This window comes from Theropithecus gelada, chromosome 20 (genome assembly GCF_003255815.1).
Source record: "Theropithecus gelada isolate Dixy chromosome 20, Tgel_1.0, whole genome shotgun sequence".
NCBI lineage: Eukaryota > Metazoa > Chordata > Mammalia > Primates > Cercopithecidae > Theropithecus > Theropithecus gelada.
Genome location: NC_037688.1, coordinates 51,624,038 through 51,648,563, shown reverse-complemented (window position 1 = coordinate 51,648,563; position 24,526 = coordinate 51,624,038). Strand labels below are relative to the sequence as shown.

Genomic DNA, 24,526 nt, shown 5'->3' with positions numbered 1-24,526 from the left:
AAAAAAAAAAAAAAAAAAAAAAAAAAAAGAAGTAACATCCAAAGGCTGGGCCTGGTAGCTCACACCTATAATCCCAGCACTCTGGGACGCCGAGGTGGGAGGATCACTTGAGGTCAGGAGTTCGAGACCGGCCTGGCCAACACAGTGAAACCCCGTCTGTACTAAAAATACAAAACTTAGCTGGGCCGCCACCTGTAATCCCAGCTACTCAAGAGGCTGAGACAGGAGAATCACTTGAACCTGGGAGGCAGAAGTTACAGTGAGCTGAGATCGTGCCACTGAACTCCAGCCTGGGCGACAGAGAGAGACTCTGCCTCAAAAAAAAAAAAAAAAAGGTCTGGGCGAGGTGGCTCACACCTGTAATCCCAGCACTTTGGGAGGCCAAGGCAGGCAGATCACGAAGTCAAGAGATCGAGACCATCCTGACCAACATGGTGAAATCTGGTCTCTACTAAACGTACAAAAAAAAAAAAAAATTAGCTGGGTATGGTGGCGGGCGCCTGTAGTCCCAGCTACTCGGGAGGCAGAGGCAGGAGAATAGTGTGAACCCAGGAGGCAGAGCTTGCAGTGAGCTGAGATTGCGCCACTGCACTCCAGCCTGGGCAACACAGCAAGACTCCGTCTCAAAAAAAAAAAAAAAAAGGACAAACATCCGGACTCAGAAACAAATTCTGGAAGAGAGAGATTTGGGCCAGCAGAGCCTGCAGGAGCAGGCAGGCAAGCCGCTGGCTGAGTGCCCACCGTGGATGCTCACTCACCTGACGTCACACACGGGCGGCCGCAGGTCCAGGGGGCCGTGCGCGAAGGCACAGTGCAGCCCGTTCTTCACACAGTGGCCACGCGCATCCGTCTCGTGGATGCAGGTTCCCGTCTTGTAGTAACGCAGGTGGTATTTGCGTTCCGTGTCCCCTGTTGTCCGGTGCAGGTAGGGACACCTGGGGAGCAGAGGGGCACATAATGCCTGGTTCTCATGGACCCAGAGGCAGCCCTACTACGCTCCCTGGGTCCACACCCCATCAGCACATGGCAAGCAGTGAATTCCCTTCCCTTCTCCCAGATTCCTGTTCTGATCAGGACAGACACACTGAACACAGCACCTGTCCCCAAAGGTACACAGACCACCGCAAACCCCCAACCAGTCAAACACAGACCACCGCAAACCCCCAGTGAGCCAAACACAGCAGGAAACACAACGCTGAATTTCCACAAAGCTCATCCTTCCTAATGTTCCAAATAAACTTTTAAACCTGTGTAGGAATGAGAGTTCACGCCCTGCACACAGGCTGCATCACCTTCCTGACCAGTCACTGGCACAAAGTAGGGGCCCTTCCTGCCCAGTGTCCTGCTGCTTTCAGGGACCCCAGGAGGAACGTAGGGGAGGGGATAAGCACAGGCCCCTGGACGCGGCTGGGGGAGACGAGGGGCATGGGCAGAAGAGGAGGCAGATGGCGTGGTGGGGAGCACAGGTGAGGCAGCGTCACCATCCCATGGGCCACCTGCAGGCCCAGAGCCACGCTCCTGGGGAGTCACAGGCGGCTCCTGGAGCAGGACGGGGAGCAGCGGGGAGGGGAAGCAGCTGCCAAGGCCCAAGTCATAGGCAGGCAGCAGCAACGGAGACACGGAGACGACACAAACCGCTCCAGCATTCCTGGGCACCTCCAGGTAGGTCACTCCAGAAGGAGGCAAGGGGACACACAGAGGACCCTGAGTCATCAATGGTGCCGAGCCCCGACTGGTCACAGAATCACCCTGAGTGGCCTGAGAGCCAAGGCAGAGGATGACAGGGGCCATCACTGCAGGTCCCCAAATGTAAAGACTCAAACCTTCACCTCCAGCTCCGGCTGGGGAGCTCCGTGAGGGCCCCGCCCACCTCGCTGTGCACAGGGCTGCAGCCTGGACACTAGGAGCTCTGGCCAGGGATGGCTGGGGACCAAGAGCGATTCAGCAACACCAGGTCCAGCCCCATCCTCTAAGGTCAGGAAATAGAGACACAGAGTTCAGAGAGCCCAACCCAGGCTCCACGGGCACCTGTGATGTGCCAGACACTGAAAGCTGAGGGGGACAGAGGCAGAAGAAGGGGTGCCCGGCTGGCTCTCAAGGTCCCCAGGAGCCAGCCAAGCAGAAGTCAAATTAGAACGCTACCCTGGTACCCAGCGATCCTGCTCCTAAGTACACATCCAAAAAACCCAAAGGCAAGGTCTTCAGGAGACACCTGCACACCCATGTTCACGGCAGCGTCAATCGCAAGAGCCAAGGGGGGAAACCACTGAAGTGGGCGCCAATGGAGCCAGTAAGGAAAGTGTGGGCTTCTGTCCACACAATGGGGCAAACGTGGGCTTCTGTCCACACAATGGGGTATTTTTCAGCCTTGGAAGGGCTGGCACACTGGCTGACATCTGTAACCTCAGCACTTTGGGAGACAGAGATAGGAGAATTGCTTGAGGCTAGGGGTTCAAGACTAGCCTGGGCAACATAGTGAGTCCCTATCTCTACAAAAAATTTAAAAATTAGCCCAGCGTGGCGGTGGACACCTGTGGTCTCAGCGACTTGGGAGGCTGAGGAGGGAGGATCACTTAAGCCCAAAAGGCCGAGGCTGCAGTGAGTCGTGATTGTGCCACCGCACTTCAGCATGGGCAACAGAGCAAGACCCTGTCTCACAAAAAAAAAAAAAAAGGAGAGGAAGGAAGGGAGGGAGAGAGAGGTGGGGAGGGAGAAAGGAAGGAAGGAAGGCAGCCAGCCAGCCAGCTGGGTACAGTGGTTCATGCCTGTAATCCCAGCACTTTGGGAGGACGAGGTGGGTGGATCACGAGGTCAGGAGTTCAAGACCAGCCTCGCCAGGATGGTGAAACCATCTCTACTAAAAATACAAAATTAGCCGGGCATGACAGCAGGTGCCTGTAATCCCAGCTACTCGAGAGGCTGAGGCAGAGAAGCACTTGAACCCGGGAGGCGGGGGTCGCAGTCAGCCAAGATCGTGCCACTGTACTCCAACCCGGACGACAAGAGCAAAAGTCTGTCAAAAAAAAAAAAAAGAAAGAAAGAAAAGAAAAACTGGAAGAAGTTTTAGGAAAATGCCTTACTCTACGGACACCTAGGAGTGAGAGGGAATACCTAAGAGAAAGCTCACGGATGCCCAAGGAGGGGACGCAGGAGCCCCCAGGGGTTGGGTGACACACATGGTTCTCAAACTCATCCGAGACAATCAGTGAGCAGAGCCACCAGATTACACCCAGTGCACGGGAACCGCTCTGCCTCACGCTCCAATGCCCTGGACCCACCGAGACCAGTGGATAGGAGGCAGCCAGATCCCAGAGTGTGAGAAGCTGCCCTTCCCTCAGGCAGCTCTTACCTGAACCCAAGGAGGGTGCACCAGACCCCCTTAACACATTCTCCAGACTGCGAGCCACGTGCATCAAAATCTCCTGGGAGGCCTGTAGCCCACGCAGTCCCCCCAGCTGGCATGGACGAGGCCCATGGACCTGCACTGCCGGCTGGTTCCCAGGGAACGTGCGAGAACCACTGGGCTTAGGGGACAGGCAGTGTACATGACTCCCTTCCAACTGAGGGGGCCCCAAAGCACAGCACAGAAACAGCTCGGGGGATGGGAGGAACAGGCGCACCCCCATGCCTGGCTATATTGGTTTTTGTTTTGTTTTGTTTTGTTTTAGACGGGGTCTGGCTCTGTCACCCAGGCTGTGGAGTGCAGTGGCATGATCTTGGCTCACTGCAAGCTCCGCCTCCCAGGTTCACGCCATTCTCCTGCCTCAGTCTATCAAGTAGCTAGGACTACAGGCGCCCACCAGCATACCCGGCTAATCTTTTTGTATTTTTAGTAGAGACGGGGTTTCACCATGTTAGCCAGGATGGTCTTGATCTCCTGACCTCGTGATCCGCCCGCCTCGGCCTACCAAAGTGCTGCGATTACAGGCGCAAGCCACCGCGCCCCGCCGGTTTTTTTTTTTTTTTTTTTTTTTTAGACAAGAGTCTCACTGTCACCCAGGCCAGAGTGCAGTGGCGCAATCTTGGCTCACTGCCATCTCCGCCTCCTGGGTTTAAGCGATTCTCCTGCCTCAGCCTCCCGAGTAGCTGGGATTACAGGCACCTGCCACCATGCCCAGCTAATTTTTGTATATTTAGTAGAGATGGTGTTTCACCACGTCGACCAGGCTGGTCTTGAACTCCTGACCTCAGGTGATCCGCCTGCCTCAGCATCCCAAAGTGCTGGGGTTACAGGTGTGAATCACCAGGCCCGGCCTAATTTTTTGTAGAGACAGAATCTTGCTCTGTTTCCCATGCCGGTCCCAAACTCCTGGGCTCAAGCGATCCGCCTGCCTAGGCCTCCCAAAGTATTGGGACTGCAGATATGAGCCACCGTGCCCGGATGCCTCTGAGTTTTAAAAATTGCTTTCACGCCCCAGGCCAGCCCCGGGCTTTCTTCTCGCTCCCAAAGCCCAAGCTCATCATGAGATCAGTTTAAACAGCAACAGCCTACACACCCTGAAGTGAGTAAATCTTTTACCTACGCCTTAGGTCCTAAAGCATTCAACATTTTAAAATTAAATATTTCAATTGGATCTTTTAACAGATCAGACTCCTGGCCAGGCGCAGGGGCTCACGCCTGTCATCCCAGCACTTTGGAAGGCTGAGGCGGGTGGACCACCTGAGGTCAGGAGTTAAAGATCAGCCTGGCCAACATGGGGAAACCCCATCTCTACTAAAAATACAAAAAAAAAAAAAAAGTTAGCTGGCCACGGTGGTGCATGCCTGTAATCCCAGCACTTTGGGAGGCCAAGGCGGGCAGATCATGAAGTCAGGAGACCAAGACCATCCTGGCTAACACGGTGAAACTCCATCTACTGAAAATACAAAAAATTAGCTGGGCATGGTGGCGGGCGCCTGTAGTCCCAGCTACTCCAGAGGTGGAGGCAGGAGAATGGCGTGAACCTGGGAAGCGGAGCTTGCAGTGAGCCGGGATTGCACCACTGCACTCCAGCCTGGGCGACAAAGCGAGATTCCATCTCAAAAAACAAACAAAAAAAAATGGATACTTGGAAAAGTTTCTCCTCCCACCAGTTCCTCACAGAATGCACAGTGGAGACCCAGCTAGGCACACCCTGGACCCATCCAGACAGGAGTTCTGCACCTGCTGGAGAACAGGGGCCTGGGGAGGTCCCACAGGGCAAGCGGGAAGTATCAGGTCCGCCAGGTGACACCACCAAACAGAGCTCTGGAAAGAAGACAGAGGCCAGGTGCAGTGGCTCATTCCTGTAATCCCAGCACTTTGGGAGGAGAGGTGGGTGGGTTACTTGAGCCCAGAAGTTTGAAACCAGTAAGACCCCATCCCTATAAAAAATACAAAAATTCCACTGGCGTGGTGGTGTGCGCCTACGGTCCCAGCTACTCTGGAGTCTGAGGTGGGAGGATCACTTGAGCTCAAGAGATTGAGGTTGCAGTGAGCCAAGATCCAGCCTGGGCGACAGAGTGAGGCCCTGTCAAAAAAAAAAAGACGACAAACCTGTGTGTCAACCTGGAGAAGCTGCACCACAGGAATGGGGTGAGCCCGTTTTTTCCTGAGAACAAGAGACCCAGGGTGGCTGCAGGGCCACAGTGCAGGGGCGCTCTTCTGGGCAGGGGTGGGCTGGCAAATAGCCACTGGTTCTGTGGCTACACAGCTGCAGGCCACGTGGATTTTTTTTCCCCAATGAAAATGGGCCTAGAGGCTGGGCATGGCGCCTCACGCCTGTAATCCCAGGACTCTGGGAGGCCGAGACAGGTGGACCGCTTGAGTCCAGGAGTTGGAGACCTGCCTGTGCAACACAGCAAAACCCCATCTCTATTAAATTACAAGAAAAAAAAAATTTAGCTGGGGGTGGTGGCGCACTTGTGGTTCCCGGTACTTCGGAGGCTGAGGTGGGAGGATCAGCTGAGCCCGGGAGGCAGAGGTTGCCGTGAGCTGAGATCCGAGCCACTGCACTCCAGCTGGGGAGACAGAGCCAGACCCTGGCTCAAAAGAAAAACAAACAAAAAAGAAGGACCCTGGAGCGGCCCAGGGTCCCGCGGGGCGTCTTTTCTATTTCTTTACCACAATCTGTTTAAAGAGAAAAGCAAGCGCCCCGCCCCTCAGCGACAGCCCCGCAGTCTCAAGGCCCCGCCCCCACGGGGGCTGCCACGCCCCCATGTCAGGACAGTTCCCACGGGGCGGGGCTCTACACGTGACCCGGGGCAGCCAATCGCGGGCGCGCAGGGGAGGGGCGTGTCCCGCAGAACAAAGGGCCTTTCCCGAGCCAGGCGGGTCGGGCCCGGGATCCCCACGATGCCCACAGGACCGGCACGGCTTGGGGTGCAACAAGCGGCGGCCACCCAGCTAGGAAAGGTCGCACAGTGGGGGCACCCACGGGGGCAGGCACCGGAGGGGGTGCCCACAGAGAACAGGGGAGGACGCCGAGAAGTGACCTGGGGGACTATGGAAAGAGGAGAGAAGGGATGACAGCAGGGGCTGGAGGAGGTCACCCTCCACGGAGGGGGCGGTGACGGCAGAGGCGCCCGCAGGAGCTGGTGCCAGTGAGGCTGACCCCAGGAGGGGCTGACACTGAGGCAGCAACTGAGCAGGCAGGGGTGGAGCGAGGTGCCAGCCTGCCCAGGAAAGGAGGCGCCAGCAGCGGGGGGCCCTCCTGGGGTCCCAGTCCTGCTCTGCCCCACAGCTCAGCCCCAGCGCCTCCAGCCAGAACCAAGAGCCACGCCTCACACGGGCTAAGGGCCTCTGCTCTCTGATACACATTTATGTGTAAAATAACAGGTTGGTAGTATCAACACCCAAAATAGAAATTTTTTTTTTTTTGAGACGGAGTCTCGCTCTGTCGCCCAGGCTGGAGTGCGGTGGCGAGATCTCGGCTCACTGCAAGCTCCGCCTCCCAGCTTCACGCCATTCTCCTGCCTCAGCCTCCCGAGTAGCTGGGACTACAGGCGCCCGCCACCACGCCCAGCTAATTTTTTGTATTTTTAGTGGAGACGGGGTTTCACCATGTTAGCCTGGATGGTCTCGATCTCCTGACCTCATGATCCACCCGCCTCGGCCTCCCAAAGTGCTGGAATTACAGGCGTGAGCCACCGCGCCCAGCCAAAATAGAAATTTCAAAAACCAATGAACTAAAGAAAAGGAAGGCCCTGGCTGATGGCAGGCGCCTGCTACTCGGGAGGCTGAGGCAGGAGAATGGTGTGAACCTGGGAGGCAGAGCTTGCAGCGAGCCGAGATCGCACCACTGCACTCCAGCCTGAGCAAGAGGCTGGACTGTTTTTGTTGAGACTCCATCTCAAAAAAAAAAAAAAAAAGAAAGAAAGAAAAGGTAAGTCCTGTCCTTATTCTGAACGTTCATCTATTTACAAATTCTGAGGCAACCCTCAATGAGAACCAGAGCAGGCACTTCAGTGGGACAAACTGGCTATCCCCTGTGTGCAGTGGTAAGAAAGTTCAGCTCCAGTGGAAGGAAGGGTAATTACGGAGGAGATTCCCAGGGGAGGCAGCCTGTCAGACACCTCCGAGAAGGCCGCCCAAAGCAAGTCATTCACATGCTACAAACAAAATATTAAATAAAATAAGGAAATTTCCGGCCGGGCGCGGTGGCTCAAGCCTGTAATCCCAGCACTTTGGGAGGCCGAGACGGGCGGATCACGAGGTCAGGAGATCGAGACCATCCTGGCTAACAGGGTGAAACCCCGTCTCTATTAAGAAATACAAAAAACTAGCCGGGCGAGGTGGCGGGCGCCTGTAGTCCCAGCTACTCGGGAGGCTGAGGCCGGAGAATGGCGTGAACCCGGGAGGCGGAGCTTGCAGTGAGCTGAGATCTGGCCACTGCACTCCAGCCTGGGCGGCAGAGTGAGACTCCGTCTCAAAAAAAAAAATAAAATAAAATAAAATAAAATAAAATAAGGAAATTTCCTTATTATATGTGGATATACCCAGGATGTATCCAAAACAAAACACCAAACAGGCATCTTAGCCCCACTTACCACCCTCAATTATAAACTGTAAGCCATTCAGACAGCAGGCTAATATTTGTGTAATGAATAATCGCGTTATGGAACTGCTACTTGAGCACGGCTTGAAGCGACCACCTCGAGGCAGGCACTTACCACAGCACTGTCGGTCCCTGTGAGAACTGGACACCACCCTGGGCCTAGCAGTGGGGCTGAGTCCACACCAGGACTTCCAGACTCCGGAACCAAAACAGTTATGAGGCCGGGCGCAGTGGCTCATGGTGGCTCATGCATGTAATCCCAGCACTTTTGGAGGCCGAGGCTAGCGGATCACCTGAGGTCAGGAGTTCAAAACCAGCCTGGCCAACACGGCGAAACCCATCTCTACTAAAAATACAAAAATTAGCCAGGCATGCTGGCACACGCCTATAATCCCAGCTACTTGGTAGGCTGAGGCAGAATAATTGCTTGAACCCAGGAGGCAAAGGATACAGTGAGCCGAGATTGCGCCACTGCACTCCAGTCTGGGAGACAGAGTGAGAGTGAGATGCCATCTCCAAAAAAAGAAACAGTTATGAAAAGATGCTTTCTCACCGGGTGCAGGGCTGCACACCTGTAATCCCAGCACTTTTGCAGGCTGAGGCGGGCGGATCACCTGAGGTCGGGAATTCGAGACCAGCCTGACCAACATGGAGAAACCCCATTTCTACTAAAAACACAAAATGAGCCGGGCATGGGGGTGCATTCCTGTAATCCCAGCTACTTGGGAGGCTGAGGCAGTATAATCGCTTGAACTCGGGAGGTGGAAGTTACAGTGAGCTGAGATTGCACCATTGCACTCCAGCCTGGGTGACAGAGCGCTGCCAATCAGTGCCCCGTATTCAACACTGGAGCGGGGTCAGACAGGCGGGGTGCTCGTATTCACACTTCTGGGACCCCCACACCAGAGTTAGGCAGCACTGGCCCCACTCGCAACTCAGGATCCCAGATCTGGGCAGATAAGGGGCTTGACCAAGGGAAATTAGGGGCTGAGCCCAGACATTAACTAGACAAATACCTGCCTTTGAAAGCCCCATTTGCAGTAAACAGTGGCTCAAAAAGCAATTCAACTACACACTTTCAGAACCGCCTAGAAGTACATCATCATCCTCACCAAAACGGGCTGGCTACATTACTTCAAGTTTAGGCACCAACCTGCCTTAACAACACTAGAGCCGGGCGTGGTGGTTTGCACCTACAATCCCTGCACTTTGGGGAGGTCAAGTTGGGAGGAACGCCTGAGGCCGGGCAACACAGTGAGACTCCATCTCTACAAAAAAAAAAAAAAAAAAAAAAAAAAGTGAGCCAAGGTGTGTGGTGGCTCACACCTGTTATCCTAGCACTCTGGGAGGCTGCGGTGGGAAGATCACTTGAGTCTAGGAGTTTGAGACTGAGACCAGCCTGGACAACGTAACAAAACCCCATCTCTACTAAAAATACAAAAAAATTAGCCGGGCGTGGTGTAGAGAGTCTGTAGTCCCAGCTACTCCAGAGGCTGAAGAGGGAGAATCACCTGACCCCAGGAGGTAGAGGCTGCAGTGAGCTGAGATCATACCACTGCACTCCAGCCCAGGCAACCAGAGTGAGACTTGGTCTCAAAAAAGCAATAATAATAAATTAGCCAGGAGTGACAGAGCACTCCTGTGGCCCCAGCTGCTCAGGAGGCTGAGGCAGGAAGATCGTTTGAGCCCTGGAGGTTCAAGCTGCAGTGAGCCATGTTCGTGCCCCTGCACTCCAGCCCAGGGGACAGAGCAAGACCCTGTCTCAAAAAACAAAAACAGCTGGGCGCAGTGGCTCACGCCTGTAATCCTAGGACTTTGGGAGACCGAGGTGGACAAATCATGAGGTCAGAAGTTCAAGACCAGCCTGACCAACATGGAGAAACCCAGTCTCTACTAAAAATACAAAAATCAGCTGGGCGTGGTGGCACGCACCTGTCATCCCAGCTACTCGGGAGACTGAGGCAGGAAAATCGCTTGAGCCTGGGAGATGGACGTTGCAGTGAGCCGAGATGGCGCCACCGCACTCCAGCCTGCGTGACAGAGACTTCGTCTCAAAACAAAAAAAAAACAAACACTATTCAATGTGCAATTAAAAACATTTCAGTATTTAAAGTTTCTAGCATCCCTAAAAAAAAATTAGAAAAATTTATCCCCTGGGCTAAGCACTGTTGAAAAAATACAGAAAAACAGACTTCACACGGGTCTCCGCACTGAAAGCAGCCTCCAACGGGAAGGTCCCTGGAGAATCAGCTCCTTCCAAAAGATCAGAGGATGGAGACTTTAAGACTGCAACTGCCGCCATCTCACTCCTAGGTAGGAATGGACCACCGTCCGCCCTCCACCCTCTGCCAGCAGCCCAGAGGAAGCAAGTAGAACCTGACACCACCTCCCACCGGTCTGTGAATATACAATCTGACTTGTATTTTCCCTGTTTTCCCATTTTACATACTTCAAAATAAAGACATCTGTTCATAACACTATTAGGAAACTTGTAAAAAAAGAAAAAAAACAAAACAAAACCTTGATTTCTTAACTTTAAAAGTGCTACACAGGGGCCAGGCATGGTGACTCACACCCGTAATCCCAGCACTTTAAGAGGCCAAGGAGGGAGAATCACCTGAGGTCAGGAGTTCGAGACCAGTCTGGCCAGCATGGCAAAACCCCATCTCTATTAAAAATACAAAAAATTAGCCAGGCGTGGTGGTGGGTGCCTGTAATCCCAGCTATTCAGGAGGCTGAGGCAGGTCACTTGAACCTGGAAGGTAGAGGTTGCAGTGAGCAAAGATCATGCCACTGCACTCCAACCGGGATGACAGAGCAAGACTCAATCTCAATGCTACATAAATGAGCCTGCACATAAAAACTTTACTATCTTTTCTAAAATTAAAATAAATATGTAAACATCAAGAAAGGAAACATCTCAGATATACTCTACAGTGTGAATATTCTAACAAGCTCTCTGTGTGGAAAGCAACCGACCGCTACAAAATGCTCCAAAACCTGGCCAGGCGCAGTGGATCATGCCTGGAATCCCAGGACTTTGGGAGGCCAAGGAGGGAGGATCACTGTGCCCAGGAGATTGAGACCAGACCAGGCTACAGCAAGAACCCCACCTCTACAGAAACACAAAACAATGCACTTGGCCAGAGGTTGGTTCTGATGCAGGAACTGTGTCAAATCAAGAGTGGGAAACAGTTAGGCACAGTGGCTCACACCTGGAATCCCAGCACTTTGGGAGGCTGAGGCAGGAGGATCACTTGAGCCCAGAAGTTCAAGACCAGCCTGGGCAATGTAGTGAGACCCCATCCCTACAAAAAACTATGCAAAATTAGCTGGCATGGCATGAGCCTGCAGTCCCAGCTACTTGGGAGGCTAAGAAGGGAAGATCACTTGAGCCTAGGAGTTGGTGGCTGCAGTGAGCCATGTCCCATCATTGCACTCCAGCCCCAGTGACAGAGCAAGATCCTGTCTCAAAAAAAAAAAAAAAAAAAAAGTGGGGCCAGGCACGGTGGCTCATGCCTGTCATCCCAGCACTTTGGGAGGCTGAGGCGGGTAGATCACCTGAGGTTGGGAGTTCAAAACCCGCCTAACCAACATGGAGAAACCCTGTCTCTACTAAACATAGAGTAAACTTATTTTACTCTATTAGCTGGGCGTGGTGCCACATGCCTGTAATCCCAGCTACTCAGGAGGCTGAGGCAGGAGAATCACTTGAACCCGGGAGGTGGAGGCTGCAGTGAACCGAGATCATGCCATGCACTCCAGCCTGGGCAACGACAGCGAAACTCCGTCTCAAAAAACAAAAAACAAATAAACAAAAAAAAGTGGGAGGTGAAGCAAAATTGGTTTGAGTCACACAAGCGTTACCCCTAAAACCCATATAATCCCTCCGGAACTGGCCTGAGAATAGGAAACGCCTCCCCAGCATCCCTGGTCACTAGAAAACTTCAGCATATAATTACGACGCCCTCGACAGAGGCCAGGAATGGACACCAAGGCGTCCGCTGAGGGTCCAGGCCGAGTCCCTGGGCGGAGGCCCCCACCTCCCCCCGGGCAGCGGCGCCCCCTCGCGACCGCTTACTCGTCGCCGTCGGGGCACACGCCGGTGGCTTCGTTGTACTTGGAGCAGTACACGTCGGGGCTGTAGTTGAAGGTGCCGTCGCGCCTGCGGAGGGGCCTGCGGCGCCGCTGGTTGAGGAAGTGCCAGTGGAAGCAGGTGAACGGCCGGTGCTGCGCGCACTTGTGCTGTGAAAACAGGGGGCACTGCTCCGTCCTGAACTCCTTCAGGTACCTACAAACACAGACAGCGCCGCAGCTCGCTTCCGGCAGCACCTCCGGGGACTCGTGGGCGGCGGGACCCACCGGCCTCAGGCGCTCCAACCCCAGGGTCGACCTGCACTCAGATTCCTGGCGGGTCCCGGGCGCTGCGCCCACCCCCATCCCGACTCCAGATACGACCCTCACCCGACCTCGAAGCCCAGGCGCTGACCCTGGTCCCCAAGCCCAAGCGCCACCCCGGACCCTGGGCGACCCGCTGTGACCTCAGGGTCAGCAGCCGGAGCAGAGGGTCCCGGTCCCCGAGCCCAGGCGCAGCCCCCAACCCCGGGGCGTTCCTCCCTCCCAGAGGCGCGTGGACCCCGGAACCGGGTGCCGTCCCAGACCCTGGCGCCGCGCTCCGACCTCAGGCGGAGGCCGCCGAGCGCAGAGGGTCGTGGCCCCCCCAGACCAGGCGCGGCGCGGAGGCCACGGGGCGCCGGGACGGCGAAGGGGAGGCGGAGGCGGCGCGAGCCCCGGCGGGAGGCTCCGAGCTGTACCGGGCGCGGGCGGGGGGCCGCAGGCCGGACGGGCGCTGACCTGTAGTGGGTCGGCTTCTCAGTCTGCGGGGGGGACCCGCTCAGCGCCGCCGCCGCCGCTTTCGAAACCGACGGCATTTTCAGTCAAAACAATGCAGCGCGCATGCGCCGCGCCGGCGCCCCCGCCCCCGGATCTCCTCGCGCGCCCCCCGCGGCCACGCCCCCCGCTGCCCCGCCCCCGGCCCGCAGACCCCAGCCCCGCCCCCGCCACAGCCCCGCCCCCGGCCACAGACCCCGCCCCCGCCCCAACCCCGCGCCCCACCCTACCCTGCGGTGCCCTGCGGTCCCCGGCCTGCGACGCGGGTGGGAGGGGGCCCTGCCCGGGGCCGCGCGTGGGAGCCGCGATGGTCGCCCCTGCTATGACATGACCCGACATAACCGTGTATTTTATATGAATTAATCACAAGAGTTGTATCTCAATAGAGCTCGTCTTCCACAAACTAACCAAGAGGCTAATGTCAGGGGGAGCCAGGCACGGGGCAGAAGGGCCAAGGGGTCCTGGCCTTTGTAAAAAGGAATTTCTTCCATTTCGAACCCTGACCTCAAAAACTTACATTCAAAGATTCATCTACAAAGGTAATTATCACAGTTATTTTGCAAACACTTGAGGCCCCCCTCCCCCAACAGCCCAGTAGCCGAGAAAATGGAAAACTCTAAGTGCTATACGTGATTTGATAGAAACAGCGTTTCCTAAGAATTGTTAGTGGTAGGAGGCCGGGCGCGGTGGCTCACGCCTGTAATACCAGCACTTTGGGAGGCCAAGGCGGGCGGATCACGAGGTCAGGAGGTCAACACCATCCTGGCTAACAAGGTGAAACCCCGTCTCTACTAAAAATACAAAAAACTAGCCGGGCGAGGTGGTGGGCACCTGTAGTCCCAGCTACTCGGGAGGCTGAGGCAGGAGAATGGCGTGAACCCGGGAGGCGGAGCTTGCAGTGAGCCGAGATCGCGCCACTGCACTCCAGCCTGGGCAACAGAGTGAGACTCCGTCTCAAAAAAAAAAAAAAAGAAAAAGAAAAATGTGCCCATTTAGGTTAAAAACAAATCACTTCCTACAGATTTGTTCCACGTATGTCAGGTTTTTTAAAAAAATATTATTACTGTAAAACAACAAAAACTATCATTTGCTGGTAGGATAATTTCTTTATAGGTTCACATTTTCTTTTCTTTTGGCGGGGGAGAGGTGGGGGGGGGACGGAGTTTCACTGTTGTTACCCAGGGTGGAGTGCAGTGGCTCGATCTCGGCTCACTGTTGCAACCTCCGCCTCCCAGGTTCAAGGAATTCTCCTGCCTTAGCCTCCGGAGTAGCTGTGATTACAGGCATTCACCACCGCACCCAGCTAATTTTTTATTTTTAGTAGAGACGGGGTTTCTCCACGTTGGTTAGGCTGGTCTCCAACTCCCAACCTCAGGTGATCCACCTGCCTCAGCCTTTCAAAGTGCTGGGATTACAGGCATGAGCCACAGCGCCCAGCCAGGTTCACGTTTTCTAAATGAATTATTTCTACAAAGATTATATTTAAACCTTAAAATTAAAATGATAATGAAGAAAATGGTATTTTCAAGTTGAGTCAAGCAGGAAAATGAAGTCAAGCAGGAAGGACAGGGCCTGCGAATTCTTCAGAGAGGAATAAACAGATCTTGAAGACTGCCAGGGTGCTAGGAATGGAAAGGGAGTCTAGGATGATGCCCAGGTCTCTGGCTTGCAGGAATACAGAACAAGGGAGAAGCAACAGGTTTGGGGGAGATTAATTCCATTTTGGAGTTTAAGGAGCCTGTGAGCTGCCCAGCAGAGGTGTCTATGGAGCCTGCTAAAGCTAGGAAAAGGATTTGAGGCCTTAGGGTTTAGGAATTTGGGGATCTTTGCTATAAACGTATGAGTGAAGACGCCTGCTGTTCCTCCACACCCCGGGGGCATCTTCCTTGAAGAAATCAAAGGAAACTGATGTAAGGCTTATTGAAAGTATCATTTTTTTTTTCATGCTTTGGAAGAAATGTTCTCTAAAACCCAGGGTGGTACCAGATTTAATAATCCCAGGTTTTTTTTTTTTTTTTTTTTTTTTGAGACAGAGTCTTGCTCTGTCACCCAGGCTGGAGTGCAGTGGAACGATCTTGGCTTACTGTAAGCTCTGCCTCCTGGGATCACGCCGTTCCCCTGCCTCAGCCTCCCCAGTAGCTGGGACTACAGGCGCCCGCCACCGCGCCCGGCTAATTTTTTGTATTTTTTTAGTAGAGACGGGGTTTCACCGTGTTAGCCAGGATGGTCTTGACCTCCTGACCTCGTGATCCGCCCGCCTTGGCCTCCCAAAGTGCTGGGATTACAGGCATGAGGCACCGCACCCAGCCAACCCCAGGTTTTTCACTGTGAATTTATAAGTATTTCACTTTTCTTGGGGACAAAATGCACAGCACTGGCAGGACCTTCTGAGACAGTTCATTGGTTTAGATGTGACCATTTGGGCTAACATATTCCTTGAAAGAATTTTCGTTTTAAAACAATTTCTGGCCGGGCGCAGTGGCTCAACCCCGTTAGTAATCCTAACACTTTGGGAGGCCGAGGTGGGTGGATTACCTGAGGTCAGGAGTTTGAGACCAGACTAGCCAACATAGTGAAACCCGTCTCTACTGAAAATACAAAACAATTAGCCAGGTGCAGTGGTGCGCGCCTGTAATCCCAGCTACTCAGGAGGCTGAGGCAGGAGAATTGCTTGAACCCGGAAGGCAGAGGTTGCTGTGAGCCGAGATCACACCACCACACTCAAGCCTGGGTGACACAGACTCCACCTTGGGAAAAAAAAAAAACAACAATTTCCACCTTCTGCCCAGCTATGTCATCTCAAGTATCGCTGCAGTTACGTCTGTTCTAGCATGCTTACAATGGTCTCCCTCTCAAATGCTTATCTGGGGAGGTCAGTGTGCCATGTACCCTAGGGAAAATAAAACCTACAGCCCAGTTGGGAAAACATGACAAACACACTACAAAAATAGTTAAATACAACTGGGCGCAGTGGCTCCTGCCTGTAACCCCAGCATGTTGGGAGGCCAAAGTGGGCAGATCGCCCAAGGTCAGGAGTTCAAGACCAGCCTGGCCAACATGGCAACACCCTGTCTCTACTAAAAATACAAAAATTAGCCAGGAGTGGTGGTGTGCCTGTAATCCCAGCTACTCAGGAGGCTGGGGCAGGAGCAGTGCTTAAACCCGGGAGGCAGAGGTTGCAGTGAGCCAAGATTGTACCACTGCACTCCAGCCTAGGCAACAGAGTAAGACTCCATCTCAAAAATTAATAATAATAAATACTAACTGTACTGAATTAACTGTTCACCTATCAACCTGCTCTGTTACCATCCTTTGAAAACTCCAGGAGTAGGGAAGATCCGCCCACCATCCCCAGCTGGCCCTGGGTCTGTCCACGGCACAGGTGTGAGGTCAGCAACTGGAAAAGCCCTCCCAGATCACTGCCCTGGAGGCACTTGGGATCTGCTGCATGTGGGACAGTCACATTGTCAAAAATGTATATGTATATGTGTATGAAAACAATTGACTGGGCACAGTGTCTCATACCTGTAATCCCAGAACTTTGGGAGGCCAAGGCGGGCAGATCACTTGAGGTTGGGAATCCAAGACCAGCCTGGCCAACATGGCGAAACCTCATCTCTACTAAACATACAAAAATTAGATGGGTGTGGTGGCGCACGCCTGTGACTGAAGCTACCCTGGAGGCTGAGGCAGGAGAATCGCATGAACCCAGGAGGCGGAGGTTGCAGTGAGCCAAGATCCTACTACTGCACTCCAGTCTAGGTGACAGAGCAAGACTCCACCTCAAAAAAAGAGACAAAAGAATCTGGGGCCGGGCGCAGTGGCTCCTACCTGTAATCCCAGCACTTTGGGAGACCGAGGAGGAGAGATCACTTGAGGTCAGGAGTTTGAGACCAGCCTGGCACATGCCAAAACCCCGTCTCTACTGAAAATATAAAAATGATCTGGGTGTGGTGGCACAAGCCCATAGTTCCAGCTACTCGGGAGGCTGAGGCAGAAGAATCGCTTGAACCCAGGAGACGGAAGGTACAGTGAGCCAAAACTGTGCCACTGCACTCCAGTCTGGGCGACAGAGTAAGACCCTGTCTCGAAAATGAAAAACAAAAAACAACAAGTATCACTTAGGTAACCCAAAATAGTGCCCATCATTTGTGAAAAGAAATACTCATTAGCTGTATTCTACTCAGAAAATTGTTGCCTTGCTTAAAAAGTTTTGCAGAAAACTGCACAAGTTCCTCATTTCTGGTACTATTTGGTGGTATATCTGTAGGTTTCTCTCCTCAGTTCCCACTCTCAGGGGAAAAAAAAAAAAAAAAAAAGGAAAACGAAACTTTGAAAAATAGCTGCTGGTGCAACTAACTTATGTGCTCTGGTAAGATTAAAATAAAAAACAATAACTGCTAAAATACCCCCTTTTTAAAAACTAGATGCGAAAAGGAATCATCTAACCCCATATTATACAATTAAAATTTATTTTCAATTTGTTACTGTGCAGAACTAACATGGAGAAGTGTTCTTTACAGAGGCCACACAGTATGTAATCAACTTTCACACGTCTGCCAATCTATCTCAGAAAGCAAATTACCTGCACACTAACACCGGATTACAAGTGTCACCAGAATTGCTTTGGAAACATGATTATGTTATACAAAGACTGGGCAAATCCAACAGCACACAGTGCACCTGAAACCTTCCCTAAGGATCTGAAAAAAGGTCTTGCGGATGGAATCCTTGGACATCAAGCGCCAGGCAAGGAGCAGGTTCCAATCTGCTCAGATTCTACTCCGCCTTCAGCATAACCAAGTGCTCCACCCACCATCCAAGTCCTTCAGTGCGGAGGACGCACGCATAGCCAGGACAGTCACGGGCAAACGTGACATCAAATCCGAAGGGCGGCTGTCAGCTCCCTTCCTGCCAGCCCCAGCGGCCACCCCGTTAACTTCTCGCTCCGTGGGCAGCTGGAGTTTCAGGCTCCTCAGAACGATCACGGGGCTCTGGCTCCTCTCCCAACACCCGTCCCAGCCACTGATCCGCCTCGCTCTCCTCCCTCAGGTAGCACCAGATGACGAGCGCCATGAGGAAGAAGCTGAGGGGCAGCACCTTCCACCAGGGCTGATGATGTTCCTTTCCTGTAGAATGGCCCACAGGCCAGCGGCGAGGGTTGGCTTTGCTGGAGGAAAACTTAATGGGGCGGTCAGGGTCGTCCTCTTTCACGGCGGCCGGCTGGGCCAGATCCCGGGAACGGGGCACCGGATGAAGGCTTCCAGAAGCCCAGCTCATGAGCCTCAGCGCCCGGACGGCCCTGGAAGAGAGAGAGCAGTAAGCGCTCCGCCCGCCCGCCGGTGCCTGCCCTCGACCCTCCGAGACCTTGAGGAGCTCACCCGGCCGCCGGGGCACACAGGACACGGTTCATTACAGACTTGACTCCGCGTTCGACGCCGTGGCGCGCCGTGATGGCGTCAGTTCCGTCGCCCGAAAGAGGAAATCGGAAACCGGACGCCATACCAGGCCTCCGCTCACGACTACAGAACGTGGTTCCAGTAGCGCAACGGAAATGACGTTTCACTGCGGCGAGCTTTTTCCGTCGCAGTCCCCAGCGCCGCCGGAGAACGCGACGGCATGCCGGGAAATGTAGTTCTCCGTCCCTTTCGAATAGGCCGGAGACCCGGGTCCCTGGCCCCTAAGAGAGGCGGGACGCCACGGGGGCGGACGTCGTCCTCACAGAATTGTCTGAGTTTGCCTCGGAGCAGCTCTGAACCGTCATGAAGGTGCTCGGGGCATGGGTGGGGATCCGCGCCCTCAGCCCTGCCCTGCCCGTCCTGGGCTGGGCGCCCGCACCTCTCTGCCGGCTTTCCCCCAGGCCGTGGCGCAGCCCTGTTTTTGTTTTTTGTTTTTTCCCGTTTGGTTCTTTGCATGAGACAGGGACTCGCTCTGTCACCCAGACTGGACGGCAGTGGCGCGATCTCACATCACTGTGGCCTCTGAAACCGCCTTCGCAAAAATTATCACTGAGGAAGTTGTGACAGTGAAAGAGATCAGACCTAACTAAGGTGCTGCGTCGTGCTTCCCACCCTTAAGCTGTCCTGGTTCATTCCTGGGCGTGGACAGAGCTAACTTTGGGAAGGATTTCAGTTCTTGGTTTGACTCTGAAACAAAGTTAACAGCCCTTTCCAGAAAAGACCCCCTTCTTGCCTGAGGACCAGTCTGCCTTTGCAGGACTAATAAATAAGCTACAAAATTAGAAATTGTCCGGGCGCGGTGGCTCACGCCTGTAATCCCAACACTTTGGGAGGCCGAGTCGGGCGGATCACGAGGTCAGGAGATGGAGACCAACTTGGCCCACAGGGTGAAACCCTGTCTCTATTAAAAGTACAAAAATTAGCCAGGCATGATGTTGAACACCTGTAATGCCAGCTACTTGGGAGGCTGAGGCAGAAAAATTGCCTGAACCCGGGAGGCAGAGATTGCAATGAGCCGAGACTGTGACACTGCACTCCAGCCTGGGCCACAGAGCACGACTCCATCTCAAAAAAAAAAAAAAAAAATTAGAAATTATGGTTTAGGGGTCATGCTGCCTCTGGCTCCAAGAGTCTGAACTGGCCGGGCGCGGTGGCTCATGCCTGTAATCCCAGTACTTTGGGTGGCCTAGGCAGGCAGACCATGAGGTCAAGAGATGGACACCATCATGGCTAATACGGTGAAACCCTGTCTCTACTAAAAATACAAAAACTTAGCCGGGCATGGTGGCACACGCTGGTACTCCCAGCTACTTGGGAGGCTGAGGCAGGAGAATCGCTTGAACGTGGGAGGCACAGGTTGCAGTGAGTCGAAATGGCGCCACTGTACTCCAGCCTGGGTGACAAAGCAAGACCCCGCCTCAAAAAAAAAAAGAGTCTGAACTTCCCCAAATTGCTTCTGGGGATAACATCACTATTGTAAAATCTAAGATCAGGCCGGGTGTGGGGGCTCACGCCTGTAATCCCAGCACTTTGGGAGGCCAAGTCGGGTGGATCACGAGGTCAGCAGATCGAGATCAGCCTGGCCAATGTGGTGAAACCCTGTCTCTACTAAAAATACAAAAATTAGCCTGGGATGGTGGCAGGAGCCTGTAGTTCCAGCTACTTGGGAAGCTGAGGGAGAAGAATCGCTTGAATCCTGGAGGTAGAGGTTGCAGTGAGCCAAGATCGTGCCATTGCACTCCAGCCTGGGCGACACAGCAAGACTCTGTCTCAAAAAAAGAAAAAAACCTAAGATCAAAGATCAGTGCCTGAGCTATTTTGCAGACCCTGTACTGGATGGATCAGCTGGTACCACCCAGACCGGTAATCTGGCCCAACCAGTTCTGCCACCCAGGAACAGAGGAGTCTGAACATGAGTCCATCTCCAACCTGACCAACCAGCACTCCCCACTTGCCAAGCCTGTACCCACCAAATTAGCTTTAAAAACTCCTATCCCCGAATGCTTGGGGAGACTGATTAGAGTAATAATAAAACTCCTGTGTCCCGCACAGCCAGCTCTGCGTGAATTACTCCTCTATTGCACTCCCCCATGTCTTGATAAATTGGCTCTGTCTAGGCAGCGGGCAAGGTGAACCCATTCAGCACTTACACCTTCGCCTCCCGGGCCCAAGCGATTCTCCCACCTCAGCCACCTGACTGGCTTGGGACCACAGGCGCCCACCACCACACCTGGCTAATTTTTGTATGTTTGGTAGAAACGGGGTTTCACGATGTTAGCCAGGCTAGTCTCGAACTCCTGACCTCAGGTGATCCACCTGCCTTGGCTTCTCAAAGTGCTGGGATTATAGGCGTGAGCCACTGCGCCCAGCCTTGATTGATTGATTGAGGAGGAGTTTCACTCTTGTCGCCCGCGCTGGAGTGCAATGATGCAATCTCCGCTCACTGCAACTTCTGCCTCCCAGGTTCAAGCAATTCTTTGGCCTCAGCCTCCCAAGTAGCTGGGATTACACGCAGGCACCACCACACCCGGCTAATTTTTTTTTTTTTTTTTTTTTTTTTTTTTTTTTTTTTTTTTTTGAGACGGAGTCTCGCTCTGTCACCCAGGCTGGAGTGCAGTGGCCGGATCTCAGCTCACTGCAAGCTCCGCCTCCCGGGTTCATGCCATTCTCCTGCCTCAGCCTCCCGAGTAGCTGGGACTACAGGCACCCGCCACCTCGCCCGGCTAGTTTTTTGTAATTTTTAGTAGAGATGGGGTTTCACCGTGTTAGCCAGGATGGTCTCGATCTCCTGACCTCGTGATCCGCCCGTCTCGGCCTCCCAAAGTGCTGGGATTACAGGCTTGAGCCACCGCGCCCGGCCAATTTTTTTGTATTTTTAGTAGAGACGGGTTTTCTCCATGTTGGCCAGGCTGGTCTCAAACTCCTGACCTCAGGTGATCTGCCCACCTTGGCCTCCCAACGTGCTGGGAGGTGAGTCACCGCACCCCGCTAATTTTTTTGTACTTTTAGTAAAGACAGGGTTTCTCCATATTGCCCAGGCTGGTCTCGAACTCCTGGCCTCAAGTGACCCACCCACCTCAGCCTCTGAGTGCTAGGATTACAGGCATGAGCCACCATGCCCCTCTCTGTTTTAGGAGTTACCTAACTCCCCTAAGTTGGGCCTCTACCTCAATCCCATTCTTTACCGGGGACCTGCCACTTACCCAGAGTCGTCCAATCAGGGCTGCAGAGTCAGTTTCCTTTTCTATTTCCTATGGGTCTGGGGTCACCTGAATATTGTCCCTTCAGGGTTCACCAGAAGGATGTTACAGGACCCCAGCACTTTCCCAAAGTGAGCCTTTGGGAAGCGTCTTCCACGCTATAGTCCCTTCTGCAGTTCCACAGAAATACGTTACAGGAAAGGGGTCCTGATCCAGACCCCAAGAGCGGGTGCTTGGATCTCACGCAAGAAAGTATTCGAGGCGAGTCCATAGAGAAAAGTGAAAGCAAGTTTATCAGGAAAGTAAAGGAGTAAAAGAATGGCTACTCCAGGGCGTGGTGGCAGGTGCCTGTAATCCCAGCTACTCGGGAGGCGGAGGCAGGAGAATCGCTTGAACCTGGGAGGCACAGGTTGCAGTGAGCCGAGATGGCGCCACTGCACTTCAGCCTGGGCAACAAGAGTGAAACTCCGTCTCAAAAAAAAAAAGAAAGAAAGAATGGCTACTCCATAGACACAGCAGCCCCACCAGTGTCTTTGAAAAGCCCGAACCTTGGCGCCTTTGGGGAGACTGATGTGTGTAATGACTCGTGTCCTGAGTGGCGGGGCCCGCCTCAAGTCAATTAAAGTCTTTCTTTACTGCAATGCTGTGGTCTCAGGGAATAGATTTTGTCTGTGCAGCAGGTGGGATGAAACCTTCCGGCAGCTACACTAACCCCTCACCATGAAGGCTTGACAAGGAGCGCCCCAAAGCAGCGGGACCCCCAAAGACCCCAGGCTCAGCTCCAGTGCCTGGCAGCCCCGTCTCCTGGTGGGCCTGTAGGAGAGGCAGGAGGCCCTGTGCAGTGAGCCTGAGCTTGGATTTCTCTCAACTCTGGGAAGTTGAGGCCTGAAGCAAGTTTGTTTTTTGTTTTTTGTTTGGGACAAGGTCTTGTTCAAAAGACCACGCTGGAGAGCAGAGGCACCATCATAGCTCACTGCAGCCTTGACTTCTTGGGCTCCCGCCATCCTCCCACCTCAGCCTCTTTTTTTTTTTTTTTTTTTTTTTGAGACGGAGTCTGGCTCTGTCGCCCGGGCTGGAGTGCAGTGGCCGGATCTCAGCTCACTGCAAGCTCCGCCCCCCGGGTTTACGCCATTCTCCTGCCTCAGCCTCCCGAGTAGCTGGGACTACAGGCGCCCGCCGCCTCGCCCGGCTAGTTTTTTGTATTTTTTTTTAGTAGAGACGGGGTTTCACCGTGTTCGCCAGGATGGTCTCGATCTCCTGACCTCGTGATCCGCCCGTCTCGGCCTCCCAAAGTGCTGGGATTACAGGCTTGAGCCACCGCGCCCGGCCCAGCCTCTTAAGTAGCTGGGACTACAGGTGGGTGCCGTCATGCCTGGTTAATTTTTTTTTTTTTTTAATTTGGAAAATAAGGCCGGGCACGGTGGCTCACGCTGGTAATCCCAGCACTTTGGGAGGCCAAGGTGGGCAGATCACCTGAGGTCAGGAGTTCGAGACCAGCCTGGCCAACATGGTGAAACCCCATTTCTACTAAAAACACAAAAATTCGCCGGGCATGGTGGCACGCACCTGTAATCCCAGCTACTCGGGAGGCTGAGGTGGGAGAACTGCTTGAACATGGGAGGCGGAGGTGTCAGTGAGCCAAGATTGCGCCACTACACTCCAGCCTGGGCAGCAGAGCAAGACGCTGTCTCGGGAAAAAGAAAAGAAAACGTGTCATTTCTGTGTGTGTGTGTGTGTGTGTGTGTGTGTGTTTTCATCTTTTTAAAATTTATTTTATTTATTTATTTTTTTTGAGATGGAGTCTCGCTGTTGTCACCCAGGCTGGAGTGCAATAGTGTGATCTCAGCTCACTGCAACCTCTGCCACCTGGGCTCAAGTGATTCTCCCACCTCAGCCTCCCGAGTAGCTGGGATTACTGGTGCCATTACACCCGGCTAATTTTTGAGTTTTTAGTAGAGATGGAGTTTCGCCATGTTGGCCAGGCTGGTCTCGAACTCCTGACCTCAAGTGATCTGCCTGCCTCAGCCTCCCAAAGTGCTGGGATGACAGGCGTGAGCCACCGCACCCAGTCCATCTTTTGTTTTTTTTAATTTTTGCAATATGTCTGTGTAACAGAAACGTGTCATTTCTTATGCCCAGAGTTTCAGAGAGGAATTCACACCCATTCCGGCTGCGAGATTAGTTGGAAGCCTGGACGCACCTTCAGTGAACGGGAAGGAGGTGGGGTGCTTCTTTCCTCTCAGGAAGGGGCTAGAGCTAGAAGGCCTGCTCCTGACTGCCAGTGCAGGTCACCCCTCCTGTCACCTAGGTGGCGGCGGGGACCTCGGCCCATCTGCTGCGCTGTGTGTGGCCGGGTGGTCCTGGACAAGCCCCTTCCCCTGAGCCAGAATCTGCTCGCCTCTGGAGCACCAACTTCTGCGCCTGCTTCCCGGCAGAAAAAGCACCAGATCTGGGACCGGTTCTGTTCCCCCAGGAGCTCTTGGCATCAAGGCCAGGAAGGGGGGCTGGAGGTGTCCTGAGCTCAGCAACACCTGGGCGGCCCGGCCCCAGTCCGTGTTTGGGGCTGCTGTGTCAACAGAGGCACCTGTTTGCCCAGGTCCTCCTCCCCGGGCCCTGCCCCACCTGTTCTACCCTAGAACCCCACCTGGAATCACTGCCAAACCAGTCCCCTTGTAGGGACCTGGGAGCACCCACTGTTGTGGGAGGAGGGGGCTCAAGGTGTGGTTGGGGAGGACTGGTCAGCCTCATCGTGGTGTGCAGCCCGGGGGGCTTCCTGGAGGAGGTGGAAATCAAAGGGCCCTGCAGTTAGGCATGGAACCTTTGGGTTAGGCTGGTGCAGCTGCCTGGTTGGCATGGTTTTGGGCAGTTGAGCACGAGCTGCCTGAGGACAGTGGAGTCGGGGGCAGGGCTGGGAGGCACAGGCAGGGGCTGAGGCTTCACTCGGGGGCGGGCCAGCCTCTGA

At 53.9% G+C, this 24,526-nt stretch overlaps 2 protein-coding genes across 3 annotated transcripts in view; both read right to left on the bottom strand.

Moving 5' to 3' along the window:
* The window catches only part of UNKL (unkempt family like zinc finger), a 50,675-nt gene extending 37,675 nt beyond the window's left edge, over positions 1–13,000 (bottom strand). For both annotated transcript variants that reach the window (XM_025369636.1, XM_025369637.1), the window contains exons 1-3: positions 12,870–13,000; positions 12,097–12,306; positions 759–935 (exon numbers count right to left, since the gene is read on the bottom strand). In XM_025369636.1, the coding sequence (XP_025225421.1) occupies positions 759–935; positions 12,097–12,306; positions 12,870–12,946 (464 nt within the window). In that variant the 5' untranslated portion in view covers positions 12,947–13,000. The remainder of the gene's footprint in view (positions 1–758; positions 936–12,096; positions 12,307–12,869) is intronic.
* Positions 13,001–17,354: 4,354 nt separating this feature from the next.
* On the bottom strand, positions 17,355–18,395 carry C20H16orf91 (chromosome 20 C16orf91 homolog). Its single transcript, XM_025369640.1, has 2 exons — positions 18,287–18,395; positions 17,355–18,207 (listed from the first exon to the last, which is right to left on the bottom strand). The coding sequence occupies exons 1-2, from the start codon at positions 18,316–18,318 to the stop codon at positions 17,841–17,843; spliced, it is 399 nt and encodes a 132-aa protein (XP_025225425.1). The 5' UTR covers positions 18,319–18,395; the 3' UTR covers positions 17,355–17,840.
* Positions 18,396–24,526: the final 6,131 nt, after the last annotated feature.